At 46.7% G+C, this 18825-nt stretch overlaps 1 protein-coding gene across 1 annotated transcript in view; it reads right to left on the bottom strand.

Moving 5' to 3' along the window:
• The window catches only part of LOC140719223 (complement factor B-like), a 231626-nt gene that overhangs the window by 59635 nt on the left and 153166 nt on the right, over nucleotides 1-18825 (bottom strand). Inside the window, exon 10 of the mRNA XM_073033681.1 lies at nucleotides 5671-5808. Within this exon, the coding sequence (XP_072889782.1) occupies nucleotides 5671-5808 (138 nt within the window). The remainder of the gene's footprint in view (nucleotides 1-5670; nucleotides 5809-18825) is intronic.

Genomic DNA, 18825 nt, shown 5'->3' on the forward strand with positions numbered 1-18825 from the left:
ACAGATGGAATACTGAGGGTTTATAAAGCTCAGCACAGACCTCCCCTGGAGAACCCAGTGGTACAGGTGGAATGCTGACGGTTTCTAAAGCTCAGCTCAGACCTCCACTGGAGAACCCAGTGGTACAGGTGGAATACTGAGGGTTTATAAAGCTCAGCTCAGACCTCCCCTGGAGAACCCAGTGGTACAGGTGGAATACTGAGGGTGTCTAAAGCTCAGCTCAGACCTCCCCTGGAGAACCCAGTGGTACAGATGGAATACTGAGGGTTTATAAAGCTCAGCACAGACCTCCCCTGGAGAACCCAATGGTACAGGTGGAATACTGAGGGTTTATAAAGCTCAGGTCAGACCTCCCCTGGAGAACCCAGTGGTACAGGTGGGATACTGAGGGTGTCTAAAGCTCAGCACAGACCTCCCCTGGAGAACCCAATGGTACAGGTGGAATACTGAGGGTTTATAAAGCTCAGGTCAGACCTCCCCTGGAGAACCCAGTGGTACAGGTGGAATACTGAGGGTTTATAAAGCTCAGCTCAGACCTCCCCTGGAGAACCCAGTGGTACAGGTGGAATACTGAGGGTTTATAAAGCTCAGCTCAGACCTCCCCTGGAGAACCCAGTGGTACAGGTGGAATACTGAGGGTTTATAAAGCTCAGCTCAGACCTCCCCTGGAGAACCCAGTGGTACAGGTGGAATACTGAGGGTGTCTAAAGCTCAGCACAGACCTCCCCTGGAGAACCCAGTGGTACAGGTGGGATACTGAGGGTGTCTAAAGCTCAGCTCAGACCTCCCCCGGAGAACTCAGTGGTACAGGTGGAATGCTGACGGTTTCTAAAGCTCAGCTCAGACCTCCACTGGAGAACCCAGTGGTACAGGTGGAATACTGAGGGTTTATAAAGCTCAGCTCAGACCTCCCCTGGAGAACCCAGTGGTACAGATGGAATACTGAGGGTGTTTAAAGCTCAGCGCAGACCTCCCCTGGAGAACCCAGTGGTACAGGTGGAATACTGAGGGTTTATAAAGCTCTGCTCAGACCTCCCCCGGAGAACCCAGTGGTACAGGTGGAATGATGAGGGTTTCTAAAGCTCAGCTCAGACCTCCCCTGGAGAACCCAGTGGTACAGGTGGGATACTGAGGGTTTATAAAGCTCAGCTCAGACCTCCCCTGGAGAACCCAGTGGTACAGATGGAATACTGAGGGTGTCTAAAGCTCAGCTCAGACCTCCCCTGGAGAACCCAGTGGTACAGATGGAATACTGAGGGTGTCTAAAGCTCAGCTCAGACCTCCCCTGGAGAACCCAGTGGTACAGGTGGGACACTGAGGGTGTCTAAAGCTCAGCTCAGACCTCCCCTGGAGAACCCAGTGGTACAGGTGGGATACTGAGGGTGTCTAAAGCTCAGCACAGACCTCCCCTGGAGAACCCAATGGTACAGGTGGAATACTGAGGGTTTCTAAAGCTCAGCTCAGACCTCCCCCGGAGAACCCAGTGGTACAGGTGGAATACTGAGGGTTTATAAAGCTCAGCTCAGACCTCCCCTGGAGAACCCAATGGTACAGGTGGAATACTGAGGGTTTATAAAGCTCAGCTCAGACCTCCCCTGGAGAACCCAGTGGTACAGGTGGAATACTGAGGGTTTATAAAGCTCAGCTCAGACCTCCCCTGGAGAACTCAGTGGTACAGGTGGAATACTGAGGGTTTCTAAAGCTCAGCTCAGACCTCCCCTGGAGAACCCAGTGGTACAGGTGGAATACTGAGGGTGTCTAAAGCTCAGCACAGACCTCCCCTGGAGAACCCAGTGGTACAGGTGGAATACTGAGGGTGTCTAAAGCTCAGCACAGACCTCCCCTGGAGAACCCAGTGGTACAGGTGGAATGCTGACGGTTTCTAAAGCTCAGCTCAGACCTCCCCTGGAGAACCCAGTGGTACAGGTGGAATACTGAGGGTTTATAAAGCTCAGCTCAGACCTCCCCTGGAGAACCCAGTGGTACAGGTGGAATACTGAGGGTTTATAAAGCTCAGCTCAGACCTCCCCTGGAGAACCCAGTGGTACAGATGGAATACTGAGGGTGTCTAAAGTTCAGCTCAGACCTCCCCTGGAGAACCCAGTGGTACAGGTGGGACACTGAGGGTGTCTAAAGCTCAGCTCAGACCTCCCCTGGAGAACCCAGTGGTACAGGTGGGATACTGAGGGTGTCTAAAGCTCAGCACAGACCTCCCCTGGAGAACCCAGTGGTACAGGTGGAATACTGAGGGTGTCTAAAGCTCAGCTCAGACCTCCCCTGGAGAACCCAGTGGTACAGGTGGAATACTGAGGGTTTATAAAGCTCAGCTCAGACCTCCCCTGGAGAACCCAGTGGTACAGGTGGAATACTGAGGGTTTCTAAAGCTCAGCTCAGACCTCCACTGGAGAACCCAGTGGTACAGGTGGGATACTGAGGGTGTCTAAAGCTCAGCTCAGACCTCCCCTGGAGAACCCAGTGGTACAGGTGGGATACTGAGGGTGTCTAAAGCTCAGCACAGACCTCCCCTGGAGAACCCAGTGGTACAGGTGGAATGCTGACGGTTTCTAAAGCTCAGCTCAGACCTCCACTGGAGAACCCAGTGGTACAGGTGGAATACTGAGGGTTTATAAAGCTCAGCTCAGACCTCCCCTGGAGAACCCAGTGGTACAGGTGGGATACTGAGGGTGTCTAAAGCTCAGCTCAGACCTCCCCTGGAGAACCCAGTGGTACAGGTGGGATACTGAGGGTGTCTAAAGCTCAGCACAGACCTCCCCTGGAGAACCCAGTGGTACAGGTGGAATGCTGACGGTTTCTAAAGCTCAGCTCAGACCTCCACTGGAGAACCCAGTGGTACAGGTGGAATACTGAGGGTTTATAAAGCTCAGGTCAGACCTCCCCTGGAGAACCCAGTGGTACAGGTGGGATACTGAGGGTGTCTAAAGCTCAGCACAGACCTCCCCTGGAGAACCCAATGGTACAGGTGGAATACTGAGGGTTTATAAAGCTCAGCTCAGACCTCCCCCGGAGAACCCAGTGGTACAGGTGGAATACTGAGGGTTTATAAAGCTCAGCTCAGACCTCCCCTGGAGAACCCAGTGGTACAGGTGGAATACTGAGGGTTTATAAAGCTCAGCTCAGACCTCCCCTGGAGAACCCAGTGGTACAGGTGGAATACTGAGGGTTTATAAAGCTCAGCTCAGACCTCCCCTGGAGAACCCAGTGGTACAGGTGGAATACTGAGGGTGTCTAAAGCTCAGCACAGACCTCCCCTGGAGAACCCAGTGGTACAGGTGGGATACTGAGGGTGTCTAAAGCTCAGCTCAGACCTCCCCCGGAGAACCCAGTGGTACAGGTGGAATGCTGACGGTTTCTAAAGCTCAGCTCAGACCTCCACTGGAGAACCCAGTGGTACAGGTGGAATACTGAGGGTTTATAAAGCTCAGCTCAGACCTCCCCTGGAGAACCCAGTGGTACAGGTGGAATACTGAGGGTTTATAAAGCTCTGCTCAGACCTCCCCCGGAGAACCCAGTGGTACAGGTGGAATGATGAGGGTTTCTAAAGCTCAGCTCAGACCTCCCCTGGAGAACCCAGTGGTACAGGTGGGATACTGAGGGTTTATAAAGCTCAGCTCAGACCTCCCCTGGAGAACCCAGTGGTACAGATGGAATACTGAGGGTGTCTAAAGCTCAGCTCAGACCTCCCCTGGAGAACCCAGTGGTACAGATGGAATACTGAGGGTGTCTAAAGCTCAGCTCAGACCTCCCCTGGAGAACCCAGTGGTACAGGTGGGACACTGAGGGTGTCTAAAGCTCAGCTCAGACCTCCCCTGGAGAACCCAGTGGTACAGGTGGGATACTGAGGGTGTCTAAAGCTCAGCACAGACCTCCCCTGGAGAACCCAATGGTACAGGTGGAATACTGAGGGTTTCTAAAGCTCAGCTCAGACCTCCCCCGGAGAACCCAGTGGTACAGGTGGAATACTGAGGGTTTCTAAAGCTCAGCTCAGACCTCCCCTGGAGAACCCAATGGTACAGGTGGAATACTGAGGGTTTATAAAGCTCAGCTCAGACCTCCCCTGGAGAACCCAGTGGTACAGGTGGAATGCTGAGGGTTTCTAAAGCTCAGCTCAGACCTCCCCTGGAGTATTGTGAACAGTTTTAGACCCATTATTTATCTAATAAAAGATGTGCTGGCATTGGGCAAAGTCTAGAGGAGGTTCAAGAGAATTATTCTGGGAATGAAAGGGAGTGTTTGACGGCTCCAGGCTAGTACTCGCAGGAGTTTAGAAGAGTGAAGGAGAAGGGTCACCAATTGAAGATTTAAAGGCCTAGACAGAATGCATGTGGAGAGGATCTTTCCTACAATCAGGGAGCTTTAAGTTCACAGGGCACAAGAATGCCCCTTTAAAACCAGGAATGAGGAAGAATTTCTTTAGCCAGAGGATGGTGAATCTGTGGAATTCATTGCCACAAACAGCTGTAGAGGCCGTGTCATTGGGTATATTTAAAGTGGAGGTCGACAGGTTCTTGATCAGTCAGGGTGTCAAAGGTTACGGGAAGAAGGCAGGAGAATGGAGCTGCAAGGGATAATAAATCGGCCTTGGCAGAACAGACTCGATGGGCCGAATGGCTTAATTCTGCTTGAAAGTTCTTATGGTTTAATGGTCAGTGATCACCCAGCTACCACTTGAAGCTGTACTGACAACCGACAGTAACCAGTATTGATCCTAACCGGTTGTAACCAGCTCTGTATCTAACAGTAACCTGGTGATCAAGCATTGTCTGCCAAGTAGCACTGAGCACTCAGACACCTCTTGTACCGAACAGCAACCATCTCATTGGGAGAGGGATCTGGGCCAGCTGGTAAAATTGACTGGAGAATTACAGATCGAATTTAATGCAGACAAGTGGGAGCTGGTGCACTTTGGGCAGATCAACCAGGGTAGCAATAAAATGGTGAGTGGTTGGGCACTGAAGAGAGCAGTAGAACAGGGGAACCTGGAAATACAGATCCATGATTCCTTGAAAATGGTGTCACAGGTACATTAGGGTTGGCCTTCATAAATCAAAGTACCGAACACAGGAAGTGGGATATTATGTGGAAATTGTTTAAGACATTGGTGTGTCTAAGGTGGGGCATTTTGTGCAGTTCTAGTAATCTACCTACAGGATAGAAGGAAGAGTGCAAAAAATACTTACAAGGATTTTGCCAGAATTTGAGGGCCTGAGTTATGGGGAAAAGGTTGAATAGTTCAGAACTCTATTCTCTGGAGTGTAGGAGAATGAGGGGAGATTTGATGGAGGCATACAAAATTATGAGGGGTATAGACAGGGTAAATGCAGCAGGCTTTTTACACAGAGGTTGGGTGAGACTAGAACTGGAGGTGATGGGTTAAGGGTGAAAGGTGAAATGCATAAGGGGAACATGAGGAGGTACGTCTTCAGTCGGAGGGTGTTGGGTGTGTGAACAATCTGCCAGAGGAAATGGTAGATGGGGGTTCAATTGCAACATTTAAGAGATGTTTGGATAAGTAGATGGATGGGAGGGGTATGGAGGACTAGTCTCCAGGTGCAGGTCAGTGGGAATAGGCAGATTAATAATTTGGCATGGACCAAAAGGGCCAAAGGCGCTGTAATGTTCTAAGACTCCAACAATCTGTTAATTCCCGACCTAATATCTCGTCAAAGGACTGCACCAAAACGCTGATGTTCTTCACGTTGAAGCTGTGCCTCTCGCCGTCTTTCTTTGATGCGAGTTTATTCAGTTCCCCTCTGTCCACTTGGTCAGAGATGCCAAACGCATACATGTCTGTAAGGTACAATGGGATCAAAGTGAGTGCAGCCTCACATGACCGGAGTCTGGTAACCATTTCCCACCTCCCACCTCGCTGCCTCCTCCCTGTCCTCCTTCACCTTTCAATGTAGAAAATTTATTATCGAGGTACATATACGTCACAATATATAATAATAAAAAATAAATACCGGTAAGCAGTAATTATCAAGAACAACTCAGCCACGGACAGTCCCAGGTCCGGCTGCAAAAGGAGGAGGGTTTGGAATGGGACCAGCAACCCCATCCCGTAAAAGCCCAGAGCTACCAAACCACCAGCAGAAGCCCCAGAGACCTCATCCCTTTTACCCCCCGACAGAGTGGCAGGTGCCTGGCGTGGTACTGAGTGAGAACATCTTATCAAAGTACAGATCTGTTCCCAAACACAACAGCTTTCTTGTGAGCATACTCAATAATTTCAATAACCGTAACAGAATCAATGAAAGACTGCACCACCAGGGTGGACAACCAGTGTGTGAAGACACCAGCCTCCTTAAACACAAAAAGAAAGAAAAAACATAATAGTAAGGAGGAAGAGGAACCACAGACATTAAAAATTTACACAACAAAACTTTAAGGATATATTTTGATCAATACAAATAAGATTCCGCACCACGAGCATTTGCAATTCTGATAAGAAGTACACACCACTAAAATTAAGAGTGCACAACCCAGAAAAATGAAGCAATTATCTTCACCCCAGAAATTCGCAGAAAAATGAAGAAAAAGTTAACCAATGGAAGAGAATGCTCCATGGCAGACACCCCCAGGATCCGAGCAGACTAGATGTCGACGAGGAAGTGTCGAACGCCTGGCTCAGAGTTGGAGACCTCTTCCCAGAAACAGAAGGGTTCCTCGTGGCAATACGGGTGGTTAACTCACACAAAAATAATTGAATTTGAACTTATTTACATAAGACCATAAGATATACGAGCAGAAGTAGGCCATTCGGCCCATTGAGTCTACTCCACCATTCAATCATGGGCTGATTCAATTCTTCCAGTCAGCCCCACTCCCCTGCCTTATACCCTTGGATTCTCTGGCTAATCAAGAACCTATCAATCTCTGCCTTAAACACACCCAATGACTTGGCCTCCACAGCCGCTCGTGGCAACAAATTCCACAGATTTACCATCCTCTGACTAAAGTAGTTTCTCCACATCTCCGTTCTAAATGGACATCCTCAATCCTGAAGTCATGCCCTCTTGTCCTAGAATCCCCTAGCATGGGAAATAACTTTGCCATATCTAATCAGTTCAGGCCTTTTAACATTTGGAATGTTTCTATGAGATCCCCCTTATTCTCCTGAACTCCAGGGAATACAGCCCAAGAGCTGCCAGACGTTCCTCATATGGTAACCCTTTCATTCCTGGAATCATTCTCGTGAATCTTCTCCGAACCTTCTCCAATGTCAGTATATCCTTTCTAAAATATGGAGCCCAAAACTGCAAACAATACTCTGTGTGGTCTGAGGAGTGCCTTATAGAGCCTCAACATCACAACCTTGCTCTTATATTCTCTACCTCTAGAAATGAATGCCAATATTATATTGACCTTCTTCACCACTGACTCAACCTGGAGGTTAACCTTTAGAGTATCCTGCACAAGGACTCCCAAGTCGCTTCACATCTCTGCATTTTGAATTCTCTCCCCATCTACATAATAGTCTGCCCATTTATTTCTTCAACCAAAGTGCATGACCATACACTTTCCAACATTGCATTTCATTTGCCACTTCTTTGCCCATTCACCTAAACTACCTAGGTCTCTCTGCAGGCTCTCTGTTTCCTCAACACTACCCAATCCTACACCTATCTTTGTATCAATGGCAAATTTAGTCACAAATCCAATAATCCCATAGTCCAAATTATTGACAAACATCGTAAAAAGCAGCGGTCTCAACACTGACCCTTGTGGAACTCCACTGGTAACCAGCAGCCAGTCAGGATAGGATCCCTTTGTTCCCACTCTCTATTTTCTGCCAACCAGCCAATGCTCCCTGTAATTCCATGGGATCTTATTTTGCTATACAGCCTCATGTGCGGCACCTTGTCAAAGGCCTTCTGAAAATCCAAGTACATCACATCTACTGCATCTCCTTTGTCTACCCTGTTCCTCAAAATTTCCTCAAAGAATTCCAAGTAGGTTTGTCAGGCATGATTTTCCTTTCAGGAAACCATGCTGGCTTTGGCCTATCTTGACATGTCCCTCCAGGTATTTCATAATCTCATCCTTAACAATTGATTCCAACAACTTCCCAACCACTGATGTCAGGCTAACAGGTCTATAGTTTCCTTTCTGCTGCCTCCCACCCTTTTTAAATAGCAGAGTAACATTTGCAAATTTTCCAGTTATCCGGTACAATAACAGAATCTACTGATACTTGAAAGATCATCGTTAATTCCTCCGCAATCTCTCCAGCTACTTCCTTCAGAACCCAAGGGTGCATTCCATCAGGTCCAGGAGATTTATCCATCCTCAAACCATTAAGTTTCCTGAGCACCTTCTCAGTCATAATTTTCACTGCACATACTTCACCTCCCTGACACTCTTGAATGTCCGGTGTACTGCAGACATCTTCCACTGTGAAGACTGATGCAAAATACGCATTCAGTTCCTCTGCCATCTCTGTGCCTCTCATTACAATATCTCCAGCATCATTTTCTATTGATCCTATATCTACCCTCAACTCTCTTTTACCTTTATATACTTAAAGAAGCTTTTATTACCTTCCTTGATATTAGTCACCAGCTTGCTTTCATAATTCATCTTTTCCTTCCTAATAACCTTCTTAGTTTCCTTCTGCAAGTTTTTATAAGCTTCCCAGTCCTCCATCTTCCCAGTGGCTTTGGCTTCCTTGTATGCCCTCTCTTTTGCTTCTACATCCCACAATGTGAGGGAGTAAAAATCTTTGTGTTATGACTCTGTCACTATGTACAGACACGTGAATTCATAAGTCCAATGGCTCGTAGAAAGAAGCTGTCCTGCAGTCTGCCGGTCCTTGCTTTAATGCTGCAGTCCCGTTTGCCAAGCAGAAGCAGCTGAAGCAGTTTATGGTGGGGTGACTGCTGTCCCCGATGATCTTCCAGGCCTTCTTTCTACACCCGCTGTCGTAAATGTCCTCAGTGGAGGGAAGTTCACAGATGCTCTGGGCTGTCCGTACCACTCTCTGCAGTGCCCGGCGATCGAGGTTGGTGCAGTTCCCGTATCAGCCAGTCAGGATACTCTCAGTGGTGCCCACATAGAAGCCCATGCCCATTCTTCAGCTGCCTGAGGTGGAAGAGATGCTGCTGTGCTTTTTAAATGCCACAAAGCCGGTGTGCACAGTCCACATGAGATCGTCACTGATGTGTATACCGAGGAACTTGAAACTACTCACCCTCTCAACTGCAGTCCCGCTGATGTTGATCAGAGTGAGCTTGTCTCCGTTCCTCCTGTAATACATGATCAGCTCTTTTGATTTTTTGGACATTAAGGGAGAGGTTGTTTCATGGCACCATTGTGTCAGAGTGTCAACCTCTCCTCTGTAGGCTGTCTCATCACCGCTAGAAATAAGGCCAATCAATGTCGTGTCATCTGTGAATTTGATCAGCAGACTGGAGCTCTGTGTGGCAGCACGGTCGCGGGTGTAACAATCAGCTCAAAGGTCTTATGTATCTTTTCTGACCTAATTTCTAAAAACTCTCATAATTCCAATGTCTTATTCAGTACCATAAATTCTGTCATTTGTCCCACCCCAGTATTAGTTTAGATGTGTCCCCTGTTAAGTGTGAAGAATTTTAAAAATTCTTCATTAGCAATGTTGAGGACATTAGGATGAACATTTCCCCCCCCTACCCGTGACCTAGCTGTCTCACTGGTTTGTTCATCTAAACTGGATTGTTTCCAACCCATCACGCTACTCTCCCTTACAAAGATTGTTTCCTCCATGAAACCTGCAACCTGGCCCCTTGACAGTGTCCCCAGTGCCCTCTTGAAGGATGTCTTTGACATAGCCGGTCCCAGCATCCTCTCTATTATCAACAGCTCCCTGGCCACTGGTACTGTTCTAATCTGCTTCAAGCGCGCCATGGTCCAGCCCCTCCTGAGAAACACCAAATTAGACCCTACCTTACCTAGTAACTACAGACCTTTTTCTAAACTTCCATTCCTATCAAAGGTTCTCAAAAAGGTTATTCTCAATCAATTGCTGCCCTACCTTCACCAAAACAACATCTTGGAAAGATTTCAGTCAGGCTTCAAGGCTTATCATAGCACAGAGTCTGCCCTGCTGGAAGTGTACAATGACCTCCTCCTCTCTACCGACTCAGGTGACTCTGCCATTCTAATTCCTCTTGACCTCAACGCAGCGTTCGATATTGTGGATCGCGCCATTTTAATTGACCGTCTCCAGTACAGGGTTGGTGTTGATGGCACTGCCTTGAACTGGTTCACATCTTATCTCAAAAATAGAAGCTTCTCCATCAACGTTGGCAAATTTTCCTCTTCCCCAGCTCGTTACTCCTGCGGCATCCCTAGGTCCCATTCTTTTCTCTATATACATGTTCCCCCCCACCCCCGCCCCCGGCCAAATCATTCAAAAGCACGATATTTCCTTCCATTGTTATGCTGATGACACACAGCTTTATCTCCCCTTGAAACAAGTATCTGGGAGTACAGTTGGACGAGAAGCTAGACTGGACTGCCAACACAGATGCCTTGTGCAGGAAGGCACAGAGTCGACTGTACTTCCTTAGAAGGTTGGCGTCATTCAATGTCTGCAGTGAGATGCTGAAGATGTTCTATAGGTCAGTTGTTGAGAGCGCCCTCTTCTTTCTGGTGGCGTGTTGGGGAGGAAGCATTAAGAAGAAGGACGCCTCACGTCTTAATAAGCTGATAAGGAAGGCGGGCTCTGTCGTGGGCAAAGTACTGGAGAGTTTAACATCGGTAGCTGAGCGAAGGGCGCTGAGTAGGCTACGGTCAATTATGGAAAACCCTGAACATCCTCTACATAGCACCATCCAGAGACAGAGAAGCAGTTTCAGCGACAGGTTACTGTCGATGCAATGCTCCTCAGACAGGATGAAGAGGTCAATACTCCCCAATGCCATTAGGCTTTACAATTCAACTGCCAGGACTTAAGAACTTTTTTTTAAAGCTATTATTAATGCTTTTTGAGTTAGTGATTTAGATGCATATCATATTATTACTGAGTTAAGTATTGTATGTAATGAGTTTTTGCTACAACAAGTGTATGGGACATTGGAAAAAATGTTGAATTTCCCCATGGGGATGAATAAAGTATCTATCTATCTATCTATCTATCTAAACCAAACGACCGGTCAAATCCAGTCAGCCTCATGAACTGCCTTGAGGACATAAAGTGTTGGATGGCACAAAACGTCCTACAGCTGAATGAAGGCAAGTCTGAAGTTGTCCTATTTGCCCCCCCCCGACTCCATCAAAGTGATTACCAACAGTCTTGGTGACCTGTCCACCCTTGTCAAACCCCATGTCAAATCCCTTGGTGTGATATTTGATTCCACCTTTAAGTTTGACAAGCCAGTTTTTTCCAGCTTCGTACTAGATAGATAGATAGATAGATACTTTATTCATCCCCATGGGGAAATTCAACTTTTTTCCAATGTCCCATACACTTGTTGTAGCAAAACTAATTACATACAATACTTAACTCAGTAAAAAATATGATATGCATCTAAATCACTATCTCAAAAAGCATTAATAATAGCTTTTAAAAAGTTCTTAAGTCCTGGCGGTTGAATTGTAAAGCCTAATGGCATTGGGGAGTATTGACCTCTTCATCCTGTCTGAGGAGCATTGCATTGATAGTAACCTGTCGCTGAAACTGCTTCTCTGTCTCTGGATGGTGCTATGTAGAGGATGTTCAGAGTTTTCCATAATTGACCGTAGCCTACTCAGCGCCCTTCGCTCAGCTACCGATGTTAAACTCTCCAGTACTTTGCCCACGACAGAGCCCGCCTTCCTTACCAGCTTATTAAGACGTGAGGCGTCCCTCTTCTTAATGCTTCCTCCCCAACACGCCACCACAAAGAAGAGGGCGCTCTCCACAACTGACCTATAGAACATCTTCAGCATCTCACTACAGACATTGAATGACGCCAACCTTCTAAGGAAGTACAGTCGACTCTGCCAAAATCTATTGCCAAAATCAAGCCGTGTCTCTCTTTCAAAGATCTCGAGAAAGTCACCCACGCCCTTATATCCTCCCACTTGGACTACTCCAACTCCCTGCATACCGGAATTAGTCAGTCGTCTCTGTCCCGCCTGCAACTGGTCCAGAACGCCGCAGCCAGGCTCCTGACAGGTGCCCGGAAGAGGGACCATATCACTCCTATCCTGGCCTCTCTCCACTGGCTGCCAGTACAGTTCAGAATTGATTTTAAGACTCTCCTGTTTGTTTATAAAGCCCTAAATGGGCTGCGCCCCCCCTCCTGTATCACAGACCTTCTAACCCCTTATTCTACTTCCCGGTCCCTCAGGTCGGCTGACTTGGGGCTCCTGGCTGTCCCACCATCTAAATTTAAGCTCGGGGTGACCATGCCATTGCTGTTGCAGTCCCTAGACTGTGGAACTGCAACCCCCACAATCAGATCTGCCCCTTCCATCGACTCTTTTAAATCCAGGCTCAAAACTTACCTTTATTCACTAGCGTTTGAATCTTCCTGATGTGGCTGATTTTTGGCCTGTGCCTAGGCTCGTGTTGTTTACTTTGTGCCGATGAGCTGAGTGCCTTGTTGCTTATATCTGTTGAGCGGCGTGATGGAGAGCGTGCTCGGAGTGGCCCGACTTGGATTCGAACTCAGGACCCTTCGCTCCAGAGTCCGGCACTGATGCCATTGTGCCATTGCAGATGTGCTCAGTGGTGGGGAGGGCCTTACCCAAGATGGACTGGACTACTTTTGTAGGATTTTCCATTCAAGGGCATTGTTATTTCCATTCCAGGCTGTGATGCAGCCAGTCATTATACTCTCCACCACACATCTATAGAAGTTTGTCAAAGTTTTAGAAGTTACACCGAATCATCGCCATCTCCTAAGGAAGTAGAAGTGCTGCTGTGCTTTCTTAGTAATTGCATTTACATGCTGGGCTCAGGACAGCCCTCTGAAATGACAACACCGAGGAATTTAAAGTGGCCGACCCTCTCCACCTCCGATCCTCCAGTGTGGACTGGCTCATGGAGCTCTAGTTTTCCTTCTCCTGAAATCAATAACCAGCTCTTGGCCTTGCTAACGTTCAGGAAGTGGTTGGTGTTGTGACACCATTCAGCCAGATTTCCTACTATCACCATCTTTGATTCAGCCACATAGTGGTGTCATCAGCAAACTTGTATACGGTATTGGAGCTATGCTCAGCCACACAGTTATATGTGTAAAGTGAGTAGAGCAGGGGGCTAAACACATAGCCTTGTGGTGCACCTGTACTGATGGAGATTCTGGAGGAGATGCTGTTGCCAATCCATAAAGACTGGGGTCCGTAAGTGACAACAGCAAGGATTCAATTGCAAATGACAGTATTGAAGCCAAGGTCTTGAAGCATATTGATTAGTTTTGAGGAGATGCTGAGCTGTAGTCAATAAAGAGCATCCTGATGTGTGCACCTTTGCTGTCCGGATGTTTCAGGGTTGAGTGAAGAGCCAATGAGATGGCATCTGCTGTGGACCTGTTGCTCTGGTAGGCAAACTGGAGCAGGAGCTGTAATTTTCAGCACCAGCCTCTCAAAGTCATTCATCACTGTGAATGTACGTGCTACTGGGCAATAGTCACTGAGGCAAGATACCACTTCCTTCTCGATGCCTGTTTGAAGCAGGTGGCTACCTCAGACTGCCAAAGCAAAGGGTTAAAGATCTCAGTGAACACTCCAGCTAGATGATCAGCAAGGTCTTTACATGTCAGAGCATCACACACAAAATGTTGGAGGAACTCAGCAAGTCAGGCAACATCAATGGAAAAGAGTAAACAATTGGCGTTTCGGGCTGAGACCCTTCATCAGAGATATCAGACGTTTAGAAAAGCACATGAATGTATGCAAAACTGAAAGATTTTGACATTGTGTATCAAGTCAAGTCACTTTTTATTGTCATTTTGACCATAACTGCTGGTACAGTACACAGTAAAAACGAGACAATGTTTTTCAGGGCCATGGTGCTACATGAAACAGTACAAAAACTACACTGAACTACGTAAAAAACAACACAGAAAAAAACTACACTAGACTACAGACCTACCCAGGACTGCATAAAGTGCACAAAACAGTGCAGGCATTATAATAGATAATAAACAAGACAATAGGCACAGTAGAGGGCAGTAAGTTGGTGTCAGTCCAGGCTCTGGGTATTGAGGAGTCTGATGGCTTGGGGGAAGAAACTGTTACCCTATTGGCCTGTTTAATATTTATTGTAATGCCTGCACTGTTTTTGTGCACTTTATGCAGTCCTGGGCAGGTCTGTAGTCTAGTGTAGTTTTTTTCTGTGTTGTTTTTTACGTAGTTCAGTCTAGTTTTTGTACTGTGTCATGTAACACCATGGTCCTGAAAAACGTTGTCTCATTTTTACTGTGTACTGTACTAGCAGTTATGGTCGAAATGACAATAAAAGTGACTTGACTTGACTTGACTTGACATAGTCTGGTCGTGAGAGCCCAAATGCTTCGGTGCCTTTTCCCAGATGGCAGGAGGGAGAAGAGTTTGTATGAGGGGTGCGTGGGGTCCTTCATAATGCTGTTTGCTTTGTAGATGCAGCGTGTAGTGTAAATGTCTGTAATGGCAGGAAGAGAGACCCCGATGATCTTCTCAGCTGACCTCACTATCCGCTGCAGGGTCTTGCAATCCGAGATGGTGCAATTTCCAAACCAGGCAGAAGAGATCAGTTTAGATAATCGTTTGATTAGTACTATACTTTGTACGGGGCACCGCTGTGTTCCTGTGACGTACGGTTGTATATTAAAACCCCTGGGCTGGAAGGACTGCCAATTCCACAGCGACTGAGAAGGGGCTGGGGTTGAACTGAGTTCAGTTGAGAGGGTGTTGTAATTCCCATAAGGGAAACTCCCATCAAATCCCCATCAGTCAAGGGATCATCTGTCCTGAATCTGTCCAATATGTGAACTGAGAAAGATTCTTGGAGTATGGTGTTCAGTTCAGGCCAGTTAATTATAGGAAGGAGGTGGAAGCTTTAGAGAGGGTGCAGAGGAGATTCACCAGGATGCTGGCTGGATTAGAGACAGTGCAGAGGAGATTTACCAGGATACTGCCTGGATTAGAGACGGTGCAGAGGAGATTCACCAGGATGCTGGCTGGATTAGAGAGGGTGCAGAGGAGATTCACCAGGATGCTGTCTGGATTAGAGACGGTGCAGAGGAGATTCACCAGGATGCTGTCTGGATTAGAGAAGGTGCAGAGGAGATTCACCAGGATGCTGCCTGGGTTAGAGACGGTGCAGAGGAGATTCACCAGGATGCTGTCTGGATTAGAGAAGGTGCAGAGGAGATTCACCAGGATGCTGGCTGGATTAGAGAAGGTGCAGAGGAGATTCACCAGGATGCTGGCTGGATTAGAGAGGGTGCAGAGGAGATTCACCAGGATGCTGGCTGGATTAGAGACGGTGCAGAGGAGATTCACCAGGATGCTGTCTGGATTAGAGAAGGTGCAGAGGAGATTCACCAGGATGCTGCCTGGATTAGAGAGGGTGCAGAGGAGATTCACCAGGATGCTGTCTGGATTAGAGAGGGTGCAGAGGAGATTCACCAGGATGCTGGCTGGATTAGAGAGGGTGCAGAGGAGATTCACCAGGATGCTGCCTGGATTAGAGAGGGTGCAGAGGAGATTCACCAGGATGCTGCCTGGATTAGAGAGGGTGCAGAGGAGATTCACCAGGGTGCTGCCTGGATTAGAGAGGGTGCAGAGGAGATTCACCAGGGTGCTGCCTGGATTAGAGACGGTGCAGAGGAGATTCACCAGGATGCTGTCTGGATTAGAGAGCATGTCTTACGAGGGAAGGTTGAGTGAGCTTGGGCTTTTCTCTTTGGAGTGAAGGAGGATGAGAGGTGACTTGATAGAAGTGTACAAGATGGTAAGAGGCATAGATGGAGTGGATAACCAGAGACTTTTATCCCCAGGGCAGAATAATTAATAATACGAGGAGGCATGATTTTAAGTTGATTGGAGGAAAGTATGGGGGGATGTCAGAGGTAGGTGTTCCAGTTTGCATGCAATGATCTGCCTTGGTTGCCAGTAGAATCACTACAGGCATTTCAGAGCCTCTTCGATTCGCATGCGGAGATGGACCAGAGAAAATGGAGTGCTATAGGGAGGGAAGGGTTAATTGATTGGAAACTGCACTGTGCTGAACAGGAAGGCTCATAACATGTTCTCAAAACTGTTCAACACAAGACTGGTCATCAAGGACATACGTATGTACCGAAAGAGGGCCAGTAACATCATGAAGGATCCCACCTACCCTATGCAAGGACTGTGTGTCCCACTCCCATTGGGGACACAGCTACATAGCATTCACAGTAGGGCCACCAGACTCAAACAGAAGATACTTTCCCCAAGCGACAAGGCTGATCAACACCTGCACCCACTGAGCCACCCCTCCACACCCCCAATCACCACGACTCTATCAATTCCTGTCAGTCACCTTATGTACAGACATTCCTGTGCCTAGCGTATCTTTATGGACTGTTACATACCCCGTGGGTATGTTGTGACTGTCTTATGACCATGATGTAATTGAGTATCTGGTGAGCATGATGTAATGGTCTCGTGATGGTGGGGTGATGTAATTTCCTGCCAGTGTGAGGTCACATGATGTAATTTTCCCAGCAGTGGATTTTCCCAATGTGACGGCCTGTTCCAACAGGTATAAAATGGGAAAGCCTTGCTCTGACACAGGTTAGTTCGTGGTTTAATTTGTCAGTTATTCCGTTATGTTGTGTATTCGTCTCATGATGCAGTTTTGTTTTAAAGTGGAGTTTTACTTTCTGTCTTAAGTCTCAAAGGTTATTGCCGGCAGTTGTGGTTTGGTGTCTACCTTTGCAATTCAGTTGGAGAGTGAAGAATTTACCGAAGTGCGGGAACCCGAAGGATCGAGTAAAGTTGGTGTTGTCGGCGGTGATACAGGATCGACCTTGTTGGATGTTTGCTCAGGAAGTAGTAACCTGCATCCGAGATAGCCCCTGCATTGTGAAAGCAGAAAGGGCTGGGCGCAGTGTTATTTGCCAGGGAAAAGGTCAGTTCCTTTAAGCCATTTCTATTTCCTTCATCGTAAATCCTTCGGCCAAAAGTCTCTCCTAATGGACTGTATAAATCACTTGGACTTTCGTATTTATCGCTTTAAGAACTATTTGAGTTGCTGTATAGCAGTTAACTTCCAGTTAAGTTAGTCGTTTGTTTACTTTTTATTTTTATTGAGCAGTGTTTAATAAATGTTTATTTAACTGGACTCAATTCTATATTCATTGTTGCCGTATCGTAACAGGACATACAGTCAATCGACGTATATCAGCCATCTTATGTATTTATAGTTATTGTAATTTCTTTATCTTGTAGTGTGTTTTTGAGCTGCATCAGATCCATAGCAGCAATTATTTCATTCCCCTTTACACTTGTGTACTGGAAATGACATTAAACAATCTTGAATCTTGAAATGATATCTGAGGTTAAAAGTTTGGCACATGGGCCAAAGGGTCGGCACTACATCGTGCTGTTCGATGTTCTATTTTCCATGTTGTCTGGTCAGGGGCATCATGCAAGGCCACGTAGGTTAGGGTGTGAACAAGGAACCTTAGACAAATCTATCTCAGTCTCAGTTGGCTGTTCACTGGGACTGCTCATGTCGATTAATGAGAAGGTAGATAATACAAAAAAAACAGAAAACACAGGAGCACCCACATGTGGAAGGGAAAACAGTCATTGTTTCAGGTTCTGCACATTCTGTAGCAGGACCCGCAAACGTGGTCCCATTCACTACCTGTACCGCTGAGCGTTACCAACAGATTTTCAGCTTCTTCGATCGATTGATTTTCATTCAATCCAAACTTCAACTCTGATCCTCTCCGAATCAGCCCCCTGGTCCAGAACCTACGTCCCTTCATCACCCTAACATCTGGACAACCTCCATCAGATCAGGCTCTTGAACCAGTGGGGATAGCTTCACCCAACTTCACTCACTCTATTACTGAACTGTTCCCACAGACTATTCACACACTCTCTAGGACTCTTCATCTCATGCTCTTGACCGTTGTTGCTTATTTACTTATTATTATTGTTTATTTTTTTCTCAGCTCAAGCTGGTAGAACCTGAGATACAATTATCTAAGTGGGTGGTGATAGTTGTGAGATACATGAAGTTACAATTTTATATGTAGTTTGTAAACAAGTCACAGAATGATATTTTGATGGATCACTGAGCTTTCTCCTTCAGGTAAGAGGTTTTATCTCCCGTCAAAATTCGAGGCATTATGATTATTATAAAATATTAAAACATTTTGTTTCAGCTCAAGTTGGTAAAACCTGGGGTACAGGCATAGCCAAGCACACTCACTTCTCAACTTTTGTACTATTCTAGTGCTTTAGCATTGTGGTGTTCTGGGACAGATATTGCTGTGTAGCTCTCATTGTTTATTGCTATTGTGTAGTGAGACTTGGGGATGTCCTTGTTTGTCCTTTGACTTGGGGATGGCATCAGCTGTAGATATTACAATTGGCACAATGTATAACCTGTCAATGTTCCAAAGTCGTTCAATTTCCTCTTTTCATTCAGCCTATTTCTGGTGTTTTTCTCTTACTAATTTCTGTATATTACGTGTGATGGAACGGCTATATCTATTAAGTAAGTTGCTCCTGGTTATGTGTTATTATATCCAGATGGTTACTGAGGATTGTCCTGTCTATCATAACTGATCGGTCAGAATTTAATTTATGGGAAAGATTTCTGCTTTTCCTCCAGGCTTGATTTAGAATTAGAGAATCTATTAT

The sequence above is a fragment of the Hemitrygon akajei genome, chromosome 2 (genome assembly GCF_048418815.1).
Source record: "Hemitrygon akajei chromosome 2, sHemAka1.3, whole genome shotgun sequence".
NCBI lineage: Eukaryota > Metazoa > Chordata > Chondrichthyes > Myliobatiformes > Dasyatidae > Hemitrygon > Hemitrygon akajei.